Genomic DNA, 20,789 nt, shown 5'->3' with positions numbered 1-20,789 from the left:
TCAGCTAGGACATTCCTGTAAGTGTATTTTAAATTATTAAAATATATTTAGAGAAATAAGAAATGATTATGCAGTTTTAATGCCCAAAACAACAAAAGCTCTTTATCCCCCCCCCATCCTTGTTAAAGTTGGTCTGTGTCTGCCACTAATTCTACAATTCTGCAAGGTAGTAACACCATGGGGGGGGGGGCATACAGACAACCACATTTGCTTTGTATGCTTAAGTTTCTTGGCCAGACTCTACCAGTGCCACATGGATTATAAAAAGTTTAATATAATGTTGCTCTGCACTGGTAAAACCGGTGTGTTTGCATCAGAAACACTACTATAGTTCATATAAATAAGCTGCTGTGTAGCCATGGAGGCAGCCATTCAAGCACAGGATACACAGTAGATAACAGATAAGTACTACTATAGTTTATATAAACAAGCTGCTGTGTAGTCATGGGGGCAGCCATTCAAGCACAGGATACACAGTAGATAACAGATAAGTACTACTATAGTTTATATAAACAAGCTGCTGTGTAGCCATGGGGGCAGCCATTCAAGCACAGGATACACAGTAGATAACAGATAAGTACTACTATAGTTTATATAAACAAGCTGCAGTGTAGCCATGGAGGCAGCCATTCAAGCACATGATACACAATGGATAACAGATAAGTTCTGAAGAATTCCATTGTATACAACAGAGCTTATCTGTTATCTGCGGTGTAAACTGTGCCTCTCCTTTTTCAGCTTTGAATTGCTGCCCCCATGTCTACACAGCAGCTTGTTGTTTATATAAACTATTGTAGAGTTTTTGAAATAAAAACATGTCAGTTTTAACAGAGCATTATATTTTCATTACTTTAAAAGACTTTATTTTTTTGTTTTATTGTTCCTTTAAAGGCTCAAGCATAGATGCAACTAGCAGACAAGAGAGGTAAGGAAATTAGAACATTTAATATTTATCATATTAAGCAGAACCACAAATTTGAAGATAAAGCAAGGAGGTGTGAATATTAAGCTTAGGGATTGTATGATAAAGAGTACAAGCAACCCTAGCTAATCAACATATAGCTTTTGGGTCTCACCTTGTGCCCCAACCAGGTGCCATGATGCCCTTCCACTGGCAGCCGCTCCGCATCTCCTGTGAGATCTGTCAAGGCATCCTAAGAGTAGGAAACAATCGGATTAAAACAAAGCTTGTCTCAAAACTTCTGTAAAGTCCCTGAGAAGGGAGTAGGGCTCATTTCCTACCTTTGGAGAGAGCGTTCCTCGAATGCTAATTACCACTTTCTTCTTATCGTGATCAACTGCAACAAAGAATGGTGTTTCATAAACCTATAAAACAAGAAAGAAGCATGGCTTTAGAAATATTATATAAACCTCATAAGTGTATAAGTGGAAGGTTAAGAGAAAAGAGCTGGGGATTAAGAAGCACGGAGTTGTTATACTGACCGCATCGTGACATGAAGTATACACAATGTCCACCATGTTCATGTTCTCATCTAAGAAGTGGCGTTTTATCGCAATAGCATTACAGCCGCAGCAGTTATCCTCCTCAATTGTGACCCCAGGGGCAAAGCGTGGCCTTGCAGAGCAAAGGCAGAAGCAACTGCTAAAAAGACAAATCAAGTGGATTGAGTGAGCATAGACAGAGAATAAGGTGACAGGGAGTGATAATATTGAAGAATGCAAAAAAAAAAAAAAAAAAAAAAAAAGGATGGAATACAGAAAATATCTGAAAAAAAAAAAAAAAAAAAGAGAACAATAATACCAAAATAATTTCAGTTTTGCTAATACTGGTGTGCCGAAAACAAGCTCCTTTTAAAGGGTTTTGCTTGGACAAATCTATATTTTTTAATTCCTTAATTTCAGGTGACTTTAAAGCCCTGGATAACTGAAGACATTGCAGAAGTTGTTGGTAAAAGAAATGGTATTCATGGGTTTGATGCAGCCCTTAACAAAATTTATATGAAATCAGAAGAAAAGTGATCTGCAAGAAAGTACTCACGAGCATGCCCCTGCCAACCCGCAGATGCCACAGGTTGGGTTCCTGATGAGGTACATAGGCCAGCCGTATGCAGCCAGCGCGAAGAGCATGTAGTAACAGACCTCCTTGTACCGCTGCATCTCTTGCTGAGGGGTAGAGACCAGGAATTAAAAAGTGGCTTGGAAAGACAAAGACATTGGTAGGAAAATACAATGTGGTGTGACCAAGGGATCATGACTCACTGCATTTTTCAGGTCTAGATATTTTGTTTTCCTTGTGACTGGCATCCCAGATAGAAAAGCCAATATGTCATTGTTTGCCTGAAAGAACAAAAAAAAAATCATTAATCTCTGTTTCAGTTAAAAATTCCCTACACCAAAAGCTCCTCCCCCAACTTCCAGGGCTTTATTCCTCCACAACACAAACCTCATCGAGAACAGCGTTGCGTTTTGCCCTTTGACGCTGGCGCAATAGAACCAGTCCAGCAATGATGTCTGATGGAACAATGTCCAGATCTCTGAAAAACTCTGCAAACAAGTAGGCGATCTCCGAGTATGCATCCTGGAAAAAGATGGAAAAATTGGGTTAGGGTCTGGAAAATGCCCCACACAGACTTACTATTACATGCTTGCTGACCTACTTCCCTGGCTTCTTCTATAGTAGTCTTGACGCATGCTCACCAGTCAAACGCCCATCAATTAATAAAATGGCAAATAAGGCCTTGTGGCACTTAGATCCTGTGCTGCTATGCCTCTTAACCACCCTTTAAGCTGAACTAGCATTCCATGCTCTTCCCATTTAGCTCCTGCAATGCTCGGCATGGTGATGTGCATGGTACCAGCTATATGCCAGCTGCAGTATCTGAATAAGGAGGGGCACACCTGCAGTCTTGCGGTGCATGTAGTGAGGGCTGCAAATATTTCAAATATGCTTACAGTATATCAAGCAATATACCTGCAACAGATATTATATTTCATAAAACAATGTATTATCTCCAACAGATATTGTAAACGCTTATGGAACTTTCAAGGTGGCTAAAAAAAGTGAGTAGTACCGTAAGTGACAGTCTATCAAACTGGAGTAAGCATCATCCAGAAACCCTGTTCCAGTTCAAAAGTGCTAACCACCTATTAATCAGCTTTTCATCTCCAAGAAACATGCTTTCTTCACTTACAGACTGTGAGTCTTTAGTGCGAGTGCAGCAAAGAAAGACCTTCAGACGGCGCGTCCAGCTGCTGGCTTGGCCTTCTTCTAGTCGGTGCCTAGAAGGCATGTTGGGTAGAGATAAAGGAAAATGCGCTCACAGTTAAAGACAAAAAGAATGCAACAAATATGTGAAAAAAAATTTAATTGCAGAAATTGACTTGGAAAAGATGAGAAGAAGACAAGCATAGAGCCAGACTCACCGCAGGTTGTATGTACGCAGGTTTCTCTGTCTCCTTTTTGTTGCCCTCAGCTTCACGAATGTTCTTCCAGTTGGATCGAATACACAGAGGACTGTGATACAGACACTGAGTATGACCACCCAGTTACACACCACCATCCCTGAAGAGATGAAAGAAAAGTATATAAAGCTATTTAACAGACACAAACTGAATGCATCCATTTGAGTGTATAGAAATATATATATATATATATATATATATATATATATATATATATATATATATATATATATATATATATATATATATATATATATATACACACACACACATACATACATATATATATATATATATATATATATATATATATATATATATATATATATATATATATATATATATATAATCAAAGGAATGGTGCACTCCGTAGACAAAATTAATACCTGGGTGCCAGCATGGGAAATAAGCAGTGAAAAAGGATTGCGGCACTCACAGGGTTTTAGTGAAAAAAAAAAAAAATGTTTTATTATTAAGCCTCAACGTTTCGATCCCCCACAGGGATCTTCGTCAGGAGCAAAATGTTTGTTTGTTTTTGCTCCTGACGAAGATCCCTGTGGGGGATCGAAACGTTGAGGCTTAATAATAAAGCAAGAAGGAAAAACTGCAGCACCTCTTGTTTGCAAAATGTGAAAATTTTATTGTAATTGGTCAGTAACAGGCCTGTTACTGACCAATTGCAATAACATTTTCACATTTTGCAAACAAGAGGTGCTGCAGTTTTTCCTTCTTGCTGTATAATTGGCCCATGGCAAGGGCCTATACACTGCTTTGCACTCTGCCCGAAAGGAACTTATGTGAGGTGGTTGAAGCACACAAAACTGTATACTTGAGGCTTAATAATAAAACATTTTTTGTTTTTTCACTAAAACCCTGTGAGTGCCGCAATCCTTTTTCACTATATATATATATATATATATAAAAATACTAAATATAGCAACAAGCTGGGCTAGGATTGATCAAAGCGTTGCATCCAGCGGGTACTGTGCTCATTAAAACTACGCAGTGAGCAAGAATTGATGGTACCTTGGAACGAAAACTAGGTTAAGGTCACATCATAACATATTGGCTGCAAAACATATTTTCCTTATTATAAAGAATTCAGAACAGCATGAAATGTGGTTCAATAGATAATAATTATTAATACTAAATAATAATAATAATTTAATACTAAAAGCACCCTGGTACCTTGCTGGTCCTGGTCCTACAAAAAATCAGCCAAGCCCAAAACAGTGGCCAGGTATATATCTATAAGACTGCAAAAACATCAGGCAGAAAACAATTTTGTCAGGTGATGCTGCCTTTGCCTCACCTGGGGCTCTTTACATGTCCGTAATGCAGAAAGACGCCTATACACCTTTGTCCCCCTGAGCGCCAGACCCCCAGGAACGAGAAAACAAAATTATGTACCAAATCCATAATTTCTGCTTTCCGCCAAATATCATATCTCACACAAGAAATAACTGCTAGCACTTTAATTAAGAAAGGGGTGTGCAATTCAGCCCAGTGACACTGGCATCACTATCCAGAAATGTTCAGTGGTATGACAGGGAAGTCACATGGAGCAAAACTGAGCCAATTATGCACTGGTTGCTCATACAGGGGAAGGCTAAAGGCTGTCAGATGGAGAGAGTGCAGGGTCACTTACCCAGTGTGACATTTTTGGCAGTGACATCATTGCAGGACGTGTAATACTGAGCAAGCCAGACAATGCCCACAATTGCGTAAATGAACTCAATCACCAGGATTGCTAAAATACAAAAGAAGATTTTAAAGGAGAAGGAAAGCTACCAAAGCAGTTTATCGCCAATAGATTAGCCACAATAGTGCAAGCTATAAGACTACATTTATTCTGCAGAATGCTTTACCATACCTGAGTAACCAGCTCTAGAAGCTTTCTCTGTTTGTTAAGGATAGCCGCTGCCATATTAGCTTGGCGTGACATCACTTCGTGCCAGAGTCTCCCTGCTCATAACTCTGGGCTCAGATTACAGCAGGAAGGGGAGGGAAAAGGGAGTGGGAGAGGTTCAAACTGAGCATGCTCAAGCCCTAGCCCTGGAGGTTTATGCTGAAAACAGGAAGTCTGATACAGAAGTCCATGAGTACACAATAGAAGGAAAGAAATGCTGTTTCTTTTGACAGAGGACTCAGAGCAGCATTACTTTGAAGGTTTACTGGTGTATTTATATAGACCTTTCTGATAACGCTTACTTAGTTTTAGCCTTTCCTTCTCCTTATCTACCCTACTATAATCGCTCATAACAGCCTATATGTGCCATAATTAAACTCACCCAGCCGCACGTAGAGCACATACTGCATGGAGTCTCGAGGGTCGGTGTATAGGATGCCCCCTCTCATGCTCAGCCAGATGATGGCCACCTCTGCAATCATACAGCTGAGCAGGATGCCCAGGTACCCCCGGCCGTGATCTACCAAGTTGAGGGAGCATGTCTCGTGTGGGTTATATGTCAGTCCAAAGAGAACCACAGACAGGATAACAAACCTTCAAAGAGACGGTACAGTTATTCTGATTTCAGTGGCAAATGTCCAAGGCAAACACAAGTGCAAATATTTCCTTACCAGGTACTATGCAGCACAAAGAGAAAGATTCCGGGCAGCACCAGATCATCGCTGCCCACAGACCAGCGGCGGCGGAAAACCACGATTCCTGGCATGGCGAGCAGCGAGCACCACGTCACCGCGGCCGGCCATTACGGTCTGTGAAAATAAAGATGCATTAAAGGAGAAGGAAAGCTACAGAAGCAGTTTATTGCCAATAGATTAGCCACAATAGTGCAAGCTATAAGACTATATTTATTCTGCAGAATGATTTACCATACCTGAGTAAAAAGCTCTAGAAGCTCTCTCTGTTTGTTTAGGGTAGTAGCTGCCATATTAGCTTGGTGTGACATCACTTCCTGCCTGAGTCTCTCCCTGCTCACTCATAGCTCTGGGTTCAGATTACAGCAGGGAGGTGAAAAGGGAGAGAGGAGCAAACTGAGCATGCTCAAGCCCTAGCCCTGGAGGTTTAAGCTGAAAACAGGAAGTCTGATACAGAAGCCCATGAGTACACAATAGAAGGAAAGAAATGTGCTGTTTCTTTTGACAGAGGACTCAGAGCAGCATTACTTTGAGGGTTTACTGGTGTATTTATATAGACCTTTCTGACAAAGCTTACTTAGTTTTAACCTTTACTTCTCCTTGAATGTTGAGGAGTCAGTAGACGGCAAGATTCATTACCATCTCAATTCAGATGTCCAATATCAATTCATTTGTATAAAATATGGGCTTTTTGACTGCTGTGGCCCTCCCAGAGGAAAGGCACGCGGGTGTATTTGCTAGTGCCCCTTTTAAGAGATAACATTCCATTATAAAATGAAACATGAGCTTGGGCTGGTTTGTGCAAACGGATAAGTAATTTCGCTCCTGTCTTTTTCAACCTTCCACTCTCACTTGAGGTCTCACTGTTCAATTAGCATTGCAATTGCGTTCTCTAATGGCTTTTATTTCCCACGTTGGTCACAGAGTAGTGCTGAGATTTGTCTTGTTTCATTGCAAACCTCAGACTGGCTGTGAAAATAACAATACTCAGTCCCCATGCAAGGGCTCCTATGCAAGGACTTCTCCGTGTACAATAAGTTAGACTCTTTTACATTTCTACAGTGTAAATATAAGAAAAATATAAATTATAGATGATCAACCACTTACATTACAGGTGAAAAGTGTCACTGCAAGTGCCAAAGCTAATAATTATTTATTATTAATTAATATTATAAATGCAACATGCTCCAGCTCATTATACAGGCTGACTCAGCCCCTCTAGACTGAGTCAACAGCTTATCCGCCCCTGTATGAGGGTCCTTGGGAGGTTCTGCCTGACTCATTTCTGGTCAGTTGAAAAATCCCATCAAGCAAGGACCACACTGGTGTGCTGAAGGAGTCCACAGGTCGTTATTTGGATCATCCCACTTTGGCCACGGTCAAATCAGTTAAAGGAACAGTAACAACAAAAAATTAAAGAAATTAAAATATATTATACAGATTGCATTGCACTGGTAGAACGAGTGGGTTTGTTAAATAAACTGTACAATACTTTATATAAACAAGCTGCTGTGTAGCCATGGGGACAGCCATTCAAACCTGAAAAAGGAGAAATGGCTCAGTATGCACAGCAGATAACAGATAAGCTCTGTAGTTTACAATGGGATTCTTCAGAACTTATCTGTTATCTACTGTGTATCCTGTGCTTGAATGGCTGCCCCCATGGCTACACATCAGCTTGTTTATGTAAACTATAGTAGTACTTATCTGTTATCTACTGTGTATCCTGTGCTTGAATGTCTGCCCCCATGGCTACATAGCAGCTTGTTTATATAAACTATAGTAGTACTTATCTGTTATCTACTGTCTATCCTGGGCTTGAATGGCTGCCCCCATGGCTACACAGCAGCTTGTTTATATAAACTATAGTAGTACTTATCTGTTATCTACTGTGTATCCTGTGCTTGAATGGCTGCCCCCATGGCTACACAGCAGCTTGTTTATATAAACTATAGTAGTACTTATCTGTTATCTACTGTGTATCCTGGGCTTGAATGGCTGCCCCCATGGCTACACAGCAGCTTGTTTATATAAACTATAGTAGTACTTATCTGTTATCTACGGTGTATCCTGTGCTTGAATGGCTGCCCCCATGGCTACACAGCAGCTTGTCTATATAAACTGTAGTAGTACTTATCTGTTATCTACTGTGTATCCTGTGCTTGAATGGCTGTCCCCATGGCTACACAGCAGCTTGTTTATATAAACTATAGTAGTACTTATCTGTTATCTACTGTGTATCCTGTGCTTGAATGGCTGCCCCCATGGCTACACAGCAGCTTGTCTATATAAACTATAGTAGTGCTTATCTGTTATCTACTGTGTATCTTGTGCTTGAATGGCTGCCCCAATTGCTAAACAGCAGCTTGTTTATATAAACTAAAGTAGTGTCTGTGTAGCAAACACACCAGTTTTACGAGTGCAGTGCAACAATACATTATATTGCCATTCCTTTAAAACACTTTCATTTTTTGGTTTTACTGTTCCTTTAAGTTTTTGAAAATCCTGATTTCAGTGCATCCCTAGCACAAATATATGGTAACATTCCCAAGAAGAATGCAATGATGGCATATTTTACAAGTATTGGCACGTGTAAGTTCCTATAACAAAAGAAAGTCATTAAAGCAAAGCGCTGGTGCATTTACGTAGCGGCACATGCCCAGCAGCAGGGCGGGTCTGGTTTGTTCAAAAGGGTTTATAATCTTTACATTTTAAATATTAAAAGAATAGAAGTGTGACCTCCCAGAGTTGTTAAATCTAGTTAATGGAAGCTAATTATAGCTCTCAGTCTCACAGGCTTTCTGCTGGTTCTGGATCCAAATTTAGGTCTTTAACACAGAAACAGAAATAAACCAGAGGTGTCCGTAGCGAGCAATTAAAACGTCACTGGACAACATACTAATTGAAAGTCGCGAAATTGCGTTTCCTCTATGCACATTGCTCATCAGCCCTTCCATTGCTGCGTTGTGTTACAGTGGGTGATATAGATCCTTTAAAGGGGAAGGAAACCTAGTTCGGCAAAAACCCTCCCCCCCCTCCCGTGTGTTGCCCACCCTCCCCCTGGCCTACCCGTCCCGCTGGGCAAATGCCCCTAACTTGTTACTTACCCTTCTGCGCAGGTCCAGTCCAGGGAGTTCACAGACGACATCTTCTTCCACGCGATCTTCTTCCTGCTTTGAACGGCGTTTTGGTGCATGCGCAGTAGGAGCATTTCGCCGGTACGGATCTACTGCGCATGCGCCAAAAGTCACAAAGTTTCGTGACTTTTGGCGCATGCGCAGTAGATCGTACCAGCGAAATGCTCCAACTGCGCATGCGCCGGTCAAAGCAGGAAGAAGATCGCGTGGAAGAAGATGTCGTCTGTGAACTCCCTGGACTGGACCTGCGGAGGGTGGGCAACACACGGGAGGGGGGGGGTTTTTGCGCCAACTAGGTTTCCTTCCCCTTTAAGGCTCAGCAACCTGTATGTGATTGTACCAAAGCAGGCGCCAATTTGCACTGAGCAGATTTGCTCCACTGCTATTATTCGTGGCAACAAGATATTTTTTGCTTCGGTACTCCAAAGTGGAGTCCTGCGCGGGTCCATTTTTTGGAACCCGTACGCGCAACATACAATCCGCAACCCGGAACCGCATTCTTACTTGCTTGGACCTGCTACCTGACTCTACCCGCAAGTACCTTAGCCGCAACCCGGACCTGCTGACCATCAAGAATCAGGAAGTGCTGTCATTGTGCACCGGAAGTGACATCATCGAAGTAGGTGTGATCAGGAAAAAGGAGTAAAAATCGCTATTGAGAAGACCTGCGGCCCGAACCGCAAACCAGCAGAACCGCCGACCCCAGTCTATATCCACAACCCTATAGGCCAATCGAAACAAAGAGAAGTTAAAATATAAACCCAACACATACCCACTTTCACTGCCAGTCAAACACAGGTATGGGGCCTGTTATCCAGAATGCTCGGGGGCTTGGTTTTCCGGATAATGGATTTTTCGCTACCTTAAATCTACTAGAAAAGCACTTAAACAATTAAAGATCAAAAATTCGTAATGCTTCTAATAAGGATTAATTATATCTTAGTTTGCATCAAGTACAAACTACTGTTTCAATACAGAGAAAACAGAAATCATTTTTAAAAATTAGACTCCATTTTATCCAAATAATCCTATCGGAGATGGCCATTCCGTACTTCGTAGGGATTTCAGTATAATGTATCCCATACCTGTAGTACCGAGCAGCTCTGTAGATCTTCATTCCGTCCTCCCCAGCAGCTCCGTATAGTGACTGCCTCCCAGATCGCAGGCTGCTTTGTTTCTATCCTGCGCGGAGCTGTGAATTTTGAACTATTGATCCTCAAATCAACATGGATGGTCTGATCTTTGTTTTCTGACAAGTTTGGTTCCACCTGGCAGGTTTATATTTTTGTTTCAGCTTCTTTTCAGCACCACTGTTTCTCTTTCCTACAGCCACTTTATGTTATTGATAAAAAAATAAACTTCAATCCCTTGTGCTTAATTACCCCGTCTTACTACAGAGCACACGCCGATAATTGAAATGAACCCAAGTGGAACGGTTACCAGTGACCAATGAGAGGACTCAGAGCACAGCGTAGTTGGCAGGAGCATCGTAGTCAGTATTAGGCTCTCTGGTAGTGGCTCTTGGCCAGCAAATATGTACACTGGAAGCTGATGTGTATCTGGCTCCCAATGCGCATGCCCCTCGCCACTGAATGCCACCAGGGAACCTAAAACTGGACATCATGTGAACAAAGATGGTGGCTGGCAACCTGAATACAGAACTCTACATACAGAATACACAACTCTGCATACAGAAGCAACAGGTGCTGTTCACGACCCTGGGGGAGCAAGAGCACTAATGGGTACAAGAGCGTGCCCCTTATTAATCATTCCAGGAGCATTGCAATCCCCTGCCTGCAGCTCTCTGCACTGAGTGTCAGATGAAAAACCTGCAGTTCAAGAGGTGCATCTAGCTCTGTCCTTAAAAGAGAACTAAAGCCTAAATAAAGAGATAGGCTAGAAATGTTGTACATGATGTTTTGTGCTTCTGTACCAGCCCAAGGCAACCACAGCCCTTTAGCAGTAAAGATCTGTGTCTCCAAAGATGCCCCAGTAGCTCCCCATCTTCTTTTCTGCTGATTCACATGCTCTGTGCTGCTGTCACTTACTGAGCTTAGGGAGCCACTCACAATATACAGTACACATAGAATAGAAATGTCACAATATAAGGCTGATTAGTAATTAATACACATAATTACTACATGGCAGCACAGAAACCAGTGCAATTAGCATCAGAATTGAATAATCAGCAAACCTGTAGCATCAGCTTATATTACAGCCAGGGAAGCTCATTTTCTGCTGGATAATTAGTGACGAGCCCTAATCTTAGCTTCTCAACAGCCAATCAGAGCCCACTGAGCATGTGAGTGTCACAGACACTTTCCAAGATGGTGACCCCCTGTGACAAGTTTGAAGTCCGGGATCATTGCTGCTATTGACAAGCTCAAACTTTAGCCTCGTGCAATAAGTTCACTATATAAAATATGGCATTTTTATCCATATTCATTTTTAGGGTTTAGTTCTCCTTTTAGAGAGGATATCTATGTGTCTCCCATCACTTGTGCATTAGTAAAGTGAGCCACCGGGATAAAATTTGTGGTAGGACTGTGGTTGGGTGTTACCCCGCCAACATTTTACAGGGTAACATTTAAATGAAACAGAAAAAGTTTTATTGGCTATCAAAGATGATAAATAGAAATTTCTAAAAGCTTGCTCTGATTGTGAGGTTAGGTAGCCAATAAATCAGGGTTTCTTTGTCACAAATAAAATATGAGACTGTAAAGAATTGGTTAGGATTTCCTTATGCACTTTATTTAATTATTATTGACCACTGCAGTAGCACATTTCCATTATTCTATTCATAAACAGCATGGGGACCCAATTTTAGTTCTCAATCTATTGGTTAGGAACTATAGTAAGAAAAGGGTATCATCTTTACAACCGCTTTGTTATTTTTAGTTTTAATTTTAAATTTTTTTTTAGCCTTTAACATAATGGCAATGTATTACCTGTCTGGGGCACATAAGTCTCCATGATAGATGATCCTATTGGATCCGTCCAACCTGAAAATCTGCCGATGCATTTTGTGGTTGGTTACACATGGGAAAGTGAAAGGAGACTAAGCTCATCTTCATCACTGCTCAAGTCTCATTGTACGATTTATGGCTAATTGTACAAAGTCTATCTTTTCAGCCAGTGTCCCAATCAGATACCTTGTCATTGGCAGCTGATGGAGGCCCACAGGCCCAGACTGGCAATCTGTGGGTTCAGGTAAAAGCCAGAGGGGCTGCTATAAGGTCCCATAGAAAGTCGGTATTTAGTGGGCTGGTGGGGGCTGTTTGGGCCTCTGTGTACCTGAAATGCCTGGGCATATTTTAATTCTCAGTCCGGACCGACCCATGTAGCATATCACCACTCTACTTGTTTTTTTTGTTTTTTTGCACTGCCTCTGGAGCAAGAGAAAGGTGGTCACACACATATACTGCCCCTTGTATGGTTGCCAAACGGGCATGATGCTGAACCATTGCAACTTTGCATTGTGCAATAAAAAAAATGCTGCTTGTGCTTGCACATGCCTTGTGTGCCAAATATAGTTCGAATAGGAATAGTAGGGAACAGCAAAAAAAAAATAGTCTTGGAAACACCAAAAGAGATACCCCTCTGGCAGGACTATAACACATACAAATTCTATGAAACACAGTACAGTTGACAAGTCTAAAAACACAAAATAATAACTGGTCAGCAATCAATCTCATAGAATAGTGAGGGTCCGAAACCAGTGGTAGATCTTGGAGCACCAAAGCTATGAACTTGCACGGCCCTCAGTGAAGCATGTGCTATAGGCTCACAATAAGGGTTACCACCTTTTTTTATGTACGAAAAGGGGCAGGGGGCGAGTTGGTGACGTAGGGGGCAGATCAGTGATGTCAGGTGGAGGCGGGGAAGGTGACATCAGGGGCGGGACTGATGATGTGGCGCTCAAACGTGGTCATTCAACTTCAATGTCCTGTCCGGATTCCCTAATTTGGAAATCCGGACAGGAACTTTTCACCTGGGCAGCTGTCCCAAAAACCGGGGTGGCAACCCTACTCCCAATGGGCCTCTGTCACATTAGCTTTTGTTAAGGAATGAAGGAAAGTAACGAAAGGTTAGCAGGAACAGCGCAAAGCAAACTACATTGCTTATTTATACGAGTCTGAAGATCTTGCATGTAACTACACGTGATGACTTAATTTAAGCCTTTAAAAGAATGTATTAATAAAGCCCAGTAATTGAGAGCGTTCAAAAGAAAAGAAAGAAAAAAAACAAAAAAAAAACAAAACAGTGCCACTTGCTAAACTGGTTTGGATTACAAAAACAACTTGGCTTAGGAACCTGCATTGGCTTCATGTATGCCACGCCCTTACTTAGTACCAACGGATGCCAAATTTGTGGCCTCCAGGATCTGTTACAAATCTCACCAGTTGAAGGGAGTGGCATCTCAGCAAGAGATTTTGGTTTGACGTGACTATCGGGCACAAACAAACTTATAACTATGGCTTCTAAACCTTTCCTCCTGGCTACTCAATTTTATTCACATATTTATGTCCAATCCTGTAGAAGATACTGGCTGCTGACTGTGCTCTATCAGCTTGTTTCAGCTGATAGGTCCATTAATTACAGTGTAACTGGTTCCACCCTGCCCCCCCCCCAACAGGCCGAACGCTCAAATTACCCCCAGTATAGCCATGCCGTTAGTGGCATATCGGGGAAAGATACTGTCACGGTCGGCACCCAACACCAGAACAAACACCAGGCACCCTGGTCTCGGCTCGTGCTTCACCAGTAGTGTGACCGCCTTTGGGCCTCGGGAGGAGCCCTCGGCTTACTTGGATGCCACCTGGACTTAAACGAGAGGTGCAAGATGAAGGTTCTGGATAGGCAGAGGGGCACGACAGTAAAGCAAAGTCTTTGGACAGAAGATCGCAGTACAAGGCGTTTAGGCAAAGGAGTAGTCAGATCAGGCCGGGTCGAGGCAGGCAAAGAATAAACGTTATCAGACAGGCAAAGGTCAAACCAGGGAGTCAATCAGAGGGTTAATCAGAGGCGGTAGTCAGTAATCAGGCAAGGGTCAGAATCCAGAAGTCAGAATAGTCAAATAGCCAGGCAGGGGTCAAAAACAGGAATCAAACAGGTTCAGAATATAGCACAAAGCTCAGAAGCACCAGGAACAAAATCCTATCACGGGCAATGACAAACTGTGGGAATGCTTCTTTAATACTTTTGAATTTGGCGCCATTGCACGCGCGCATGCGCCTTTAAATCCGGAAGTGCGCGCGCGCGCGCACACTAGGAGAGAGCCGACACAAGAAGAGGATCGGCGCGGCGGGTGTCCCCGTCGAGGAGGCGGCAGGCGTCCCTGCCGTCCCCCCACTAGACCACCAGGGTGAGACTTCGTTACAGATACGCTCATTTGGCGATGTAGCCAAACGAGCGGATCATTTCGTCTATGGCCAGTCTAACTCCAACATGGTCAACCCACCTACTCTGGAAACCACGACTAAATTTAAAATAGTGGCAACTAGTCTATGTTTTTTTTTCATCACTTTTGCTAAGCAATGGTGACCAACATGATTGGAATGTCTATGTGGGTCACCTGTCATTGCCCTTGGTGATTTCTACTAAGCCTTTCCATTGGAAGCCCTGTACCTTGGAAATAGCTGGTAACTATTTCACATAGGGAAGAATGCAGATCTACAAGATCTTTTTGGACTTCATAAATAGACAGGGTATCTAAGCAGAACAACAGACTGTAGATAAGATGCAATTTCACTATATTACTAAATAAAAGTAAGAATAAAAGTGTTTAAGTGTTGTTTAGAAAGGTTAGGTCACCCTGAAACCCTGCCAAGCATTGCCTATGGAAAAGTTTTGCCAAATATACAAAAGTGTTACTAGGGGTTACTGTGACTCAACAGAAGTATTTATTCTCAAATGGGGAACCTTCTCATACACTAAGCAAGAGTGTTACCTAATCACAGATAAACTTCTCCTGAAGTGACCTGAGGTCAAACACATGAGCAAGTGTCAGCGAAGACAGTACTACAGTCAACTAATACACACACAGTGGGCTTTCATTGGTGGCTTTTAAAGGTGGCCATATTTAAATTAGATGTCATGATTATTATCAGTCACACCATCCTTCCCTTGCTGAGGTGCCACTCCCATCATCTGATGAACAGAATTTCAAAAATTTGACATTCAATGGCACACATGAACCCATGCATGTTCCTATTTCTACTGGTTTAGCAAGTGACAGTTCTTTTTTTTTGTATGGGGCCCACACACAAGCCTGCCTGTCCAGATATCAATCAGACTGGTTTAAAAATCCAGTTGAACGAGTACTGGTGGATCAGGCATATTCATGGAGCGCTTGTCCAATGGGCCTTTCCTAGGTCCTAGTACATGACTCCGTCATTAGCCCCAGATCAATTTGACCATCCATGTGGTCAAATCCGAGTAATGTCATTGTTTGGGCCAACAACTGATTATAATATGAGCCTGCTGAAACCCTCTGGGACAGGATTTTCAAACATGTCCAGTGTATGAAGAAGGCCACTGAGCTGCCCCATTCACGGGCCAATATGGTAATATCAGCCCTTATATGTCCTCATAATTACTTATTCTACTGGTGACACAGGCGTGAGATACAGTTTGTAAGGTATAGTGAGCACTGCAAGAAAAATGTGTTGTGAATTAAATGAACTATAAGAAACACATTTAGAACAGTTACACTTTTATTATTAACTGTTGTGCAGATCCCATGATATCCAAAGGCATTGCAGAAAAACCTGCCAATCATATGTGTTCCCAATGTCAAGAGGGTACACCACATGAATACTAATCAGGAGGACCACACTGATGTGTGATGCTGTGATTTGTCTTTAAGGGTCTGGCCACACGGGCAGATTAGTCGCCAGGTGACAAATCGCCTCTTCTTTGCGGCGACTAATCCCCCCGATCTGCCTTCCGCGGGCTAAAATGAAAATCGCCTGGGGGCAGGCACTCTGAGCGCTTCGTTTTCTGAAGTCACCCGAAGTTTCCTTGTGAGGCAATTACGGGGCGACTTCAGAAAACGAAACGCTCCGAGTGCCTGCCCCCAGGCGATTTTCATTTTAGCCGGCAGAAGGCAAATGGGGGAGATTAGTCGCCGACTGGCGACTTATCTCTCCGAATCTGCCCTTGTGGCCAGACCCTTAGGGTAAAACTCCAGGAGCGTTTTTCATCGGATCAATGCCCGCCAACGAAACGCACATGACAAATCGGATGGAGTCGCACGTGTCAAGATATAATTGGACTGAATGAAAAGTCGGAGGTAACAACTACAGCTGATTTTCATTTTAGCCGGCAGGAGGCAGATCGGGGAGATTAGTCGCCCTCCCCGAATCTGCCCTTGTGGCCAGACCCTTAGGGTAGAACTCCAGGAACGTTTTTCGTCGGATCAACGCCCGCCAACGAAACGCACGTGACAAATCGGATGGAGTCGCACGTGTCAAGATATAATTGGACTGAATGAAAAGTCGGAGGTAACAACTACAGGCGATTTTCATTTTAGCCGGCAGGAGGCAGATCGGGGAGATTAGTCGCCCTCCCCGAATCTGCCCTTGTGGCCAGACCCTTAGGGTAGAACTCCAGGAACGTTTTTCGTCGGATCAACACCCGCGGAGGAAACGCACGTGACAAATCGGATGGAGTCGCACGCGTCAAGATATAATTGGACTGAATGAAAAGTTGGAGGTAACAACTACACGGTCCGACTGTCGGATGAAGACGCTGCTTTTTGCGCCCACATCTGACAGTCGTGTTGGATGAAATTTAGTTTTTACCTGCGACTATTCATTCAGTCCAATTAGAATCTTGACACCTGCTTCTCCATCTGACTTGTCACGTGGGCTTTGTCGCAGGGCGTCAATCTGATGAAATACGGTTGTGGAGTTCGAAACTAACAGTCCCATGTTCAGCACTGTTGGGTCTTTGTACAAGTCTTAGCAATGCAGAAACATTCTTTATACACATAAGTATAATGCACACACCTGCCAGGTGTTTTTGTGTAATCACTACCACTTTCTGTTTCATGGTGTAAAACAAAGCACACGAATGTCTAGAAAATTCACACACAATTGAGAACAAGGGTCTTTGATAAAATCTATGCAGTCAGTAAAACAGCTGTACACCTGCCTAAAGTATGCATTCTCCATTCATGTTCTGCGTGACTTCACAAACATAGCTGTGCATTCAGGTATGTGACTATGAGACAATCCGTGCAGACAAGTTTGGCAGGTCACATTTGTCGTTCATCAAGTCCCATGCCTCCAGATCTGAGCTACTAAGCTACTATTAGGGATGCACCAAATCCACTATTTGGGATTCGTCCGAATCCCCAAATCCTTTGTGAAAGATTTGTCGAAAAGCGAGCCGAATGCTATTTTGCATATGCAAATTAGGATTGGGAAAGGGAAAAGTTAGAATTTTTTTTACTTTCGTTTTTGTGAGAAAAAGTCATGTAATTTCCATGCCGGCCCCCTAATTTACATATGCAAATTAGGATTCGGTTCGGCTAGGCACAAGGATTCACCGAATCCTGCTGAAAAAGGCTGAATCCCGCACCGAATCCTGGATCCAGTGCATTCCTAGCTACTATACATGTAATATGCAAGAGGTCTAGGAAATAACACATCCCCTAAATTTGTGGCTCAGGCAAAGGTTCCCTAAGGGGCCCTTGAAACGGCTGAGGGGCCGAAACGGAAAAACAGATAGGGTGCAGTTTGGCACTCCTGATTAAAGGCCATAGAGGGTGAGAGATAAGGAGAACACATCTGAAGTCAGAGATATCGTCTGAACAATTCTTAAATAGCTGATACATACAACATTTATATATATATATATATATATATATATATATATATATATATATATATATATATATATATATATATATATATATATATACATATATATATAGAAATCCATTTGTAATTAGCAACGTACACTGGGATTTTTAAAAGGAATAATTTATTTATCAAATATTAAAATAATTCCCATATATTGACGTTTCGGTCCGGGTCTTGGACCGTTCTCATCTTGAGAACCTGGTTTTTGACAATTTCTTAAGGTGTGTGAGACCTTTTTTTGTTTATATATATGTATATATATATATATATATATGTATATATATATATATATGTATATATATATATATATATATATATATATATATATATATATATATATATATATATATATATATATATATATATATATATATATATATAATGTTCCCCTATAAATACAAAGCTATTCTGATCATCTTCATGGCATGGTGACACATTTGTATCCTGATCTGAGTGGAATGTACCAGGACTGCAATCCCCCAGGGTAGAAACGGTCACTGAAGAGATTGATGAGCACAAATACGATTGAGGGACAGATCATAAATGGCTCCTGAGATAGTATCTTCCTCTAACATCAACAAAAGACAAACTGATAAAATTTCTCACATAAGAATGCATTCTCCTCCCTATAGAAAGTAGAAAATGCCAAGGTGGATGAAGCTGCTCTGAAGAGCCGTCCATGCTTTAAAAAGTACAGGTATGGAATCTGTCATCCAGAATGCTCAGGACCTGGGGGTTTCCGGATAACGGATCTTTCCACAATTTGGATCTTTATACCTTAAGAGGGAGTTTGTAGTGCGCATGTGCATAATGAGCTTGTGACATATGTGCTTTGCAATCTAACCATACGAAGTGAATTGCAAACTCGCTAATTATGCGCTTGTGTAAGTCCCAACATGGCCGTCTGCACCACAAGCTTCCCCCCAATGTGGGCAGCCTAGCCACAATATTGAAGAATACTTATATGCTTAAAGCAAAAATCTACTATGAAAACTTGCTCCCCTTTAAAAAGCACCTGTCACTTCCCCCACCAGAGTGGAAGACTAATAGAGCCCACCCTCCAGTTGGGGGAAATAATAGACAGACAATAGATTTATTATTACAGAGAAAAAGAAAATCATTTAAAAGAATCTGGGTTATCTGATTATAATGGAATCTATGGGAGACGGGCTTTCAGTAATTATGGATAAGGGGTTTCCGGATAACGGATCCCACACACACACACACATATATATATATATATATATATATATATATATATATATTCCAAAGGTTTTAACGCACTCTGTATACTGAGGAACAAGGAAGTAAAAAAAGTTTCCCCCTTCCCACCCCTAATTTGCATATGCAAATTAGGATTCAGATTCAGTTTTCGGATTCACTCTGTTAGTAGTGAAAATGTGATTGTTTATTCGATAAAAAGAAGCATTTTATCCAACGTTTCCTTCCCACATGGGGACCTTTTTCACACACATATATATAGTTATATTAGGGATGCACCAAATCCACTATTTTGGATTCGGCCGAACCCCCGAATCCTTCATGAAAGATTTGGCCAAATACCGAACCCTATATATATATATATATATATATATATATATATATATATATATATAGATATATATATAGATATACAGAAATGAATTAAATCTAAATATTTCATTGAATTTGTAGTGCGGTTCTTTTTGAAATTTTGTACATGTTATTTGACTCAGCACCCCGAAAGAAAATCGAGACTGGCTTAGAGTGCGACTGTTTATATGTGTGTATATATAAATAGTGAATAAAGTAGCCCCTCTTGTAAATTATAAGGATATTATTAGTCACCGAAGAGTTTCATGAGTGTCATGGAACTCCGAGGTGACTTCTAATATCCTCATATTTTGCAACTGGGGGTACTTTTTTTATTATAATACACAAGTTTCAGTGAGTCATGTGACAGAAATGACATCAGAACTCACCGTTTATAACTGATGACATCAGAACTCAACATTTATAACTGATGACATCAGAAATCACCGTTTATAAGGATATACTGTAATTTACAGGATATTCATGGCTTTTGTGTATTATATGTGTATAATTTGCCCCAACTGGAGGGTGGGCTCGATTAGTCTGCCCCTCTGGTGGGAGAAATGACAGGTGCTTTTTAATGGGGAGCAAATTTAGTAGATTTTCGGTATTCCTCAATATTGTGTCATGCAGAAGATCTCCTGAATCCCCAGGAATAGTGCCAACCTGTCAGTAGAAGATGTTCAAGTAGTGACCATAACTGATCCACATAACAAGCAAATAATATGAGGCTCTTTAGAGAAGACCCATCATTAGAAGTATGAGGAGGAGCAGCAGTGCATGTAGATCAGTATGGAGGAGCAGCAGTGCATGTAGATCAGTATGGAGGAGCAGCAGTGCATAGAGATCAGTATGGAGGAGCAGCAGTGCATGTAGATCAGTATGGAGGAGCAGCAGTGCATGTAGATCAGTATGGAGGAGCAGCAGTGCATGTAGATCAGTATGGAGGAGCAGCAGTGCATGTAGATCAGTATGGAGGAGCAGCAGTGCATGTAGATCAGTATGGAGGAGCAGCAGTGCATGTAGATCAGTATGGAGGAGCAGCAGTGCATAGAGATCAGTATGGAGGAGCAGCAGTGCATAGAGATCAGTATGGAGGAGCAGCAGTGCATAGAGATCAGTATGGAGGAGCAGCAGTGCATAGAGATCAGTATGGAGGAGCAGCAGTGCATAGAGATCAGTATGG

The 20,789-nt window shown here is 41.7% G+C and overlaps 1 protein-coding gene across 3 annotated transcripts in view; it reads right to left on the bottom strand.

Moving 5' to 3' along the window:
- Positions 1-20,789, bottom strand: part of dagla.S (diacylglycerol lipase, alpha S homeolog) — a 30,360-nt gene that overhangs the window by 8,611 nt on the left and 960 nt on the right. For 2 of the 3 annotated variants that reach the window (XM_041560877.1, XM_018260111.2), the window contains exons 2-12: positions 6,004-6,141; positions 5,715-5,926; positions 5,072-5,173; positions 3,385-3,523; positions 3,153-3,240; positions 2,405-2,539; positions 2,221-2,298; positions 2,000-2,124; positions 1,444-1,603; positions 1,243-1,326; positions 1,077-1,154 (exon numbers count right to left, since the gene is read on the bottom strand). In XM_041560877.1, the coding sequence (XP_041416811.1) occupies positions 1,077-1,154; positions 1,243-1,326; positions 1,444-1,603; positions 2,000-2,124; positions 2,221-2,298; positions 2,405-2,539; positions 3,153-3,240; positions 3,385-3,523; positions 5,072-5,173; positions 5,715-5,926; positions 6,004-6,098 (1,296 nt within the window). In that variant the 5' untranslated portion in view covers positions 6,099-6,141. The remainder of the gene's footprint in view (positions 1-1,076; positions 1,155-1,242; positions 1,327-1,443; positions 1,604-1,999; positions 2,125-2,220; positions 2,299-2,404; positions 2,540-3,152; positions 3,241-3,384; positions 3,524-5,071; positions 5,174-5,714; positions 5,927-6,003; positions 6,142-20,789) is intronic. The other variant, XM_018260112.2, reaches the window with a different exon arrangement.

The sequence above is a fragment of the Xenopus laevis genome, chromosome 4S, assembly GCF_017654675.1.
Source record: "Xenopus laevis strain J_2021 chromosome 4S, Xenopus_laevis_v10.1, whole genome shotgun sequence".
NCBI lineage: Eukaryota > Metazoa > Chordata > Amphibia > Anura > Pipidae > Xenopus > Xenopus laevis.
This window is presented reverse-complemented; position numbering and strand designations above follow the sequence as displayed.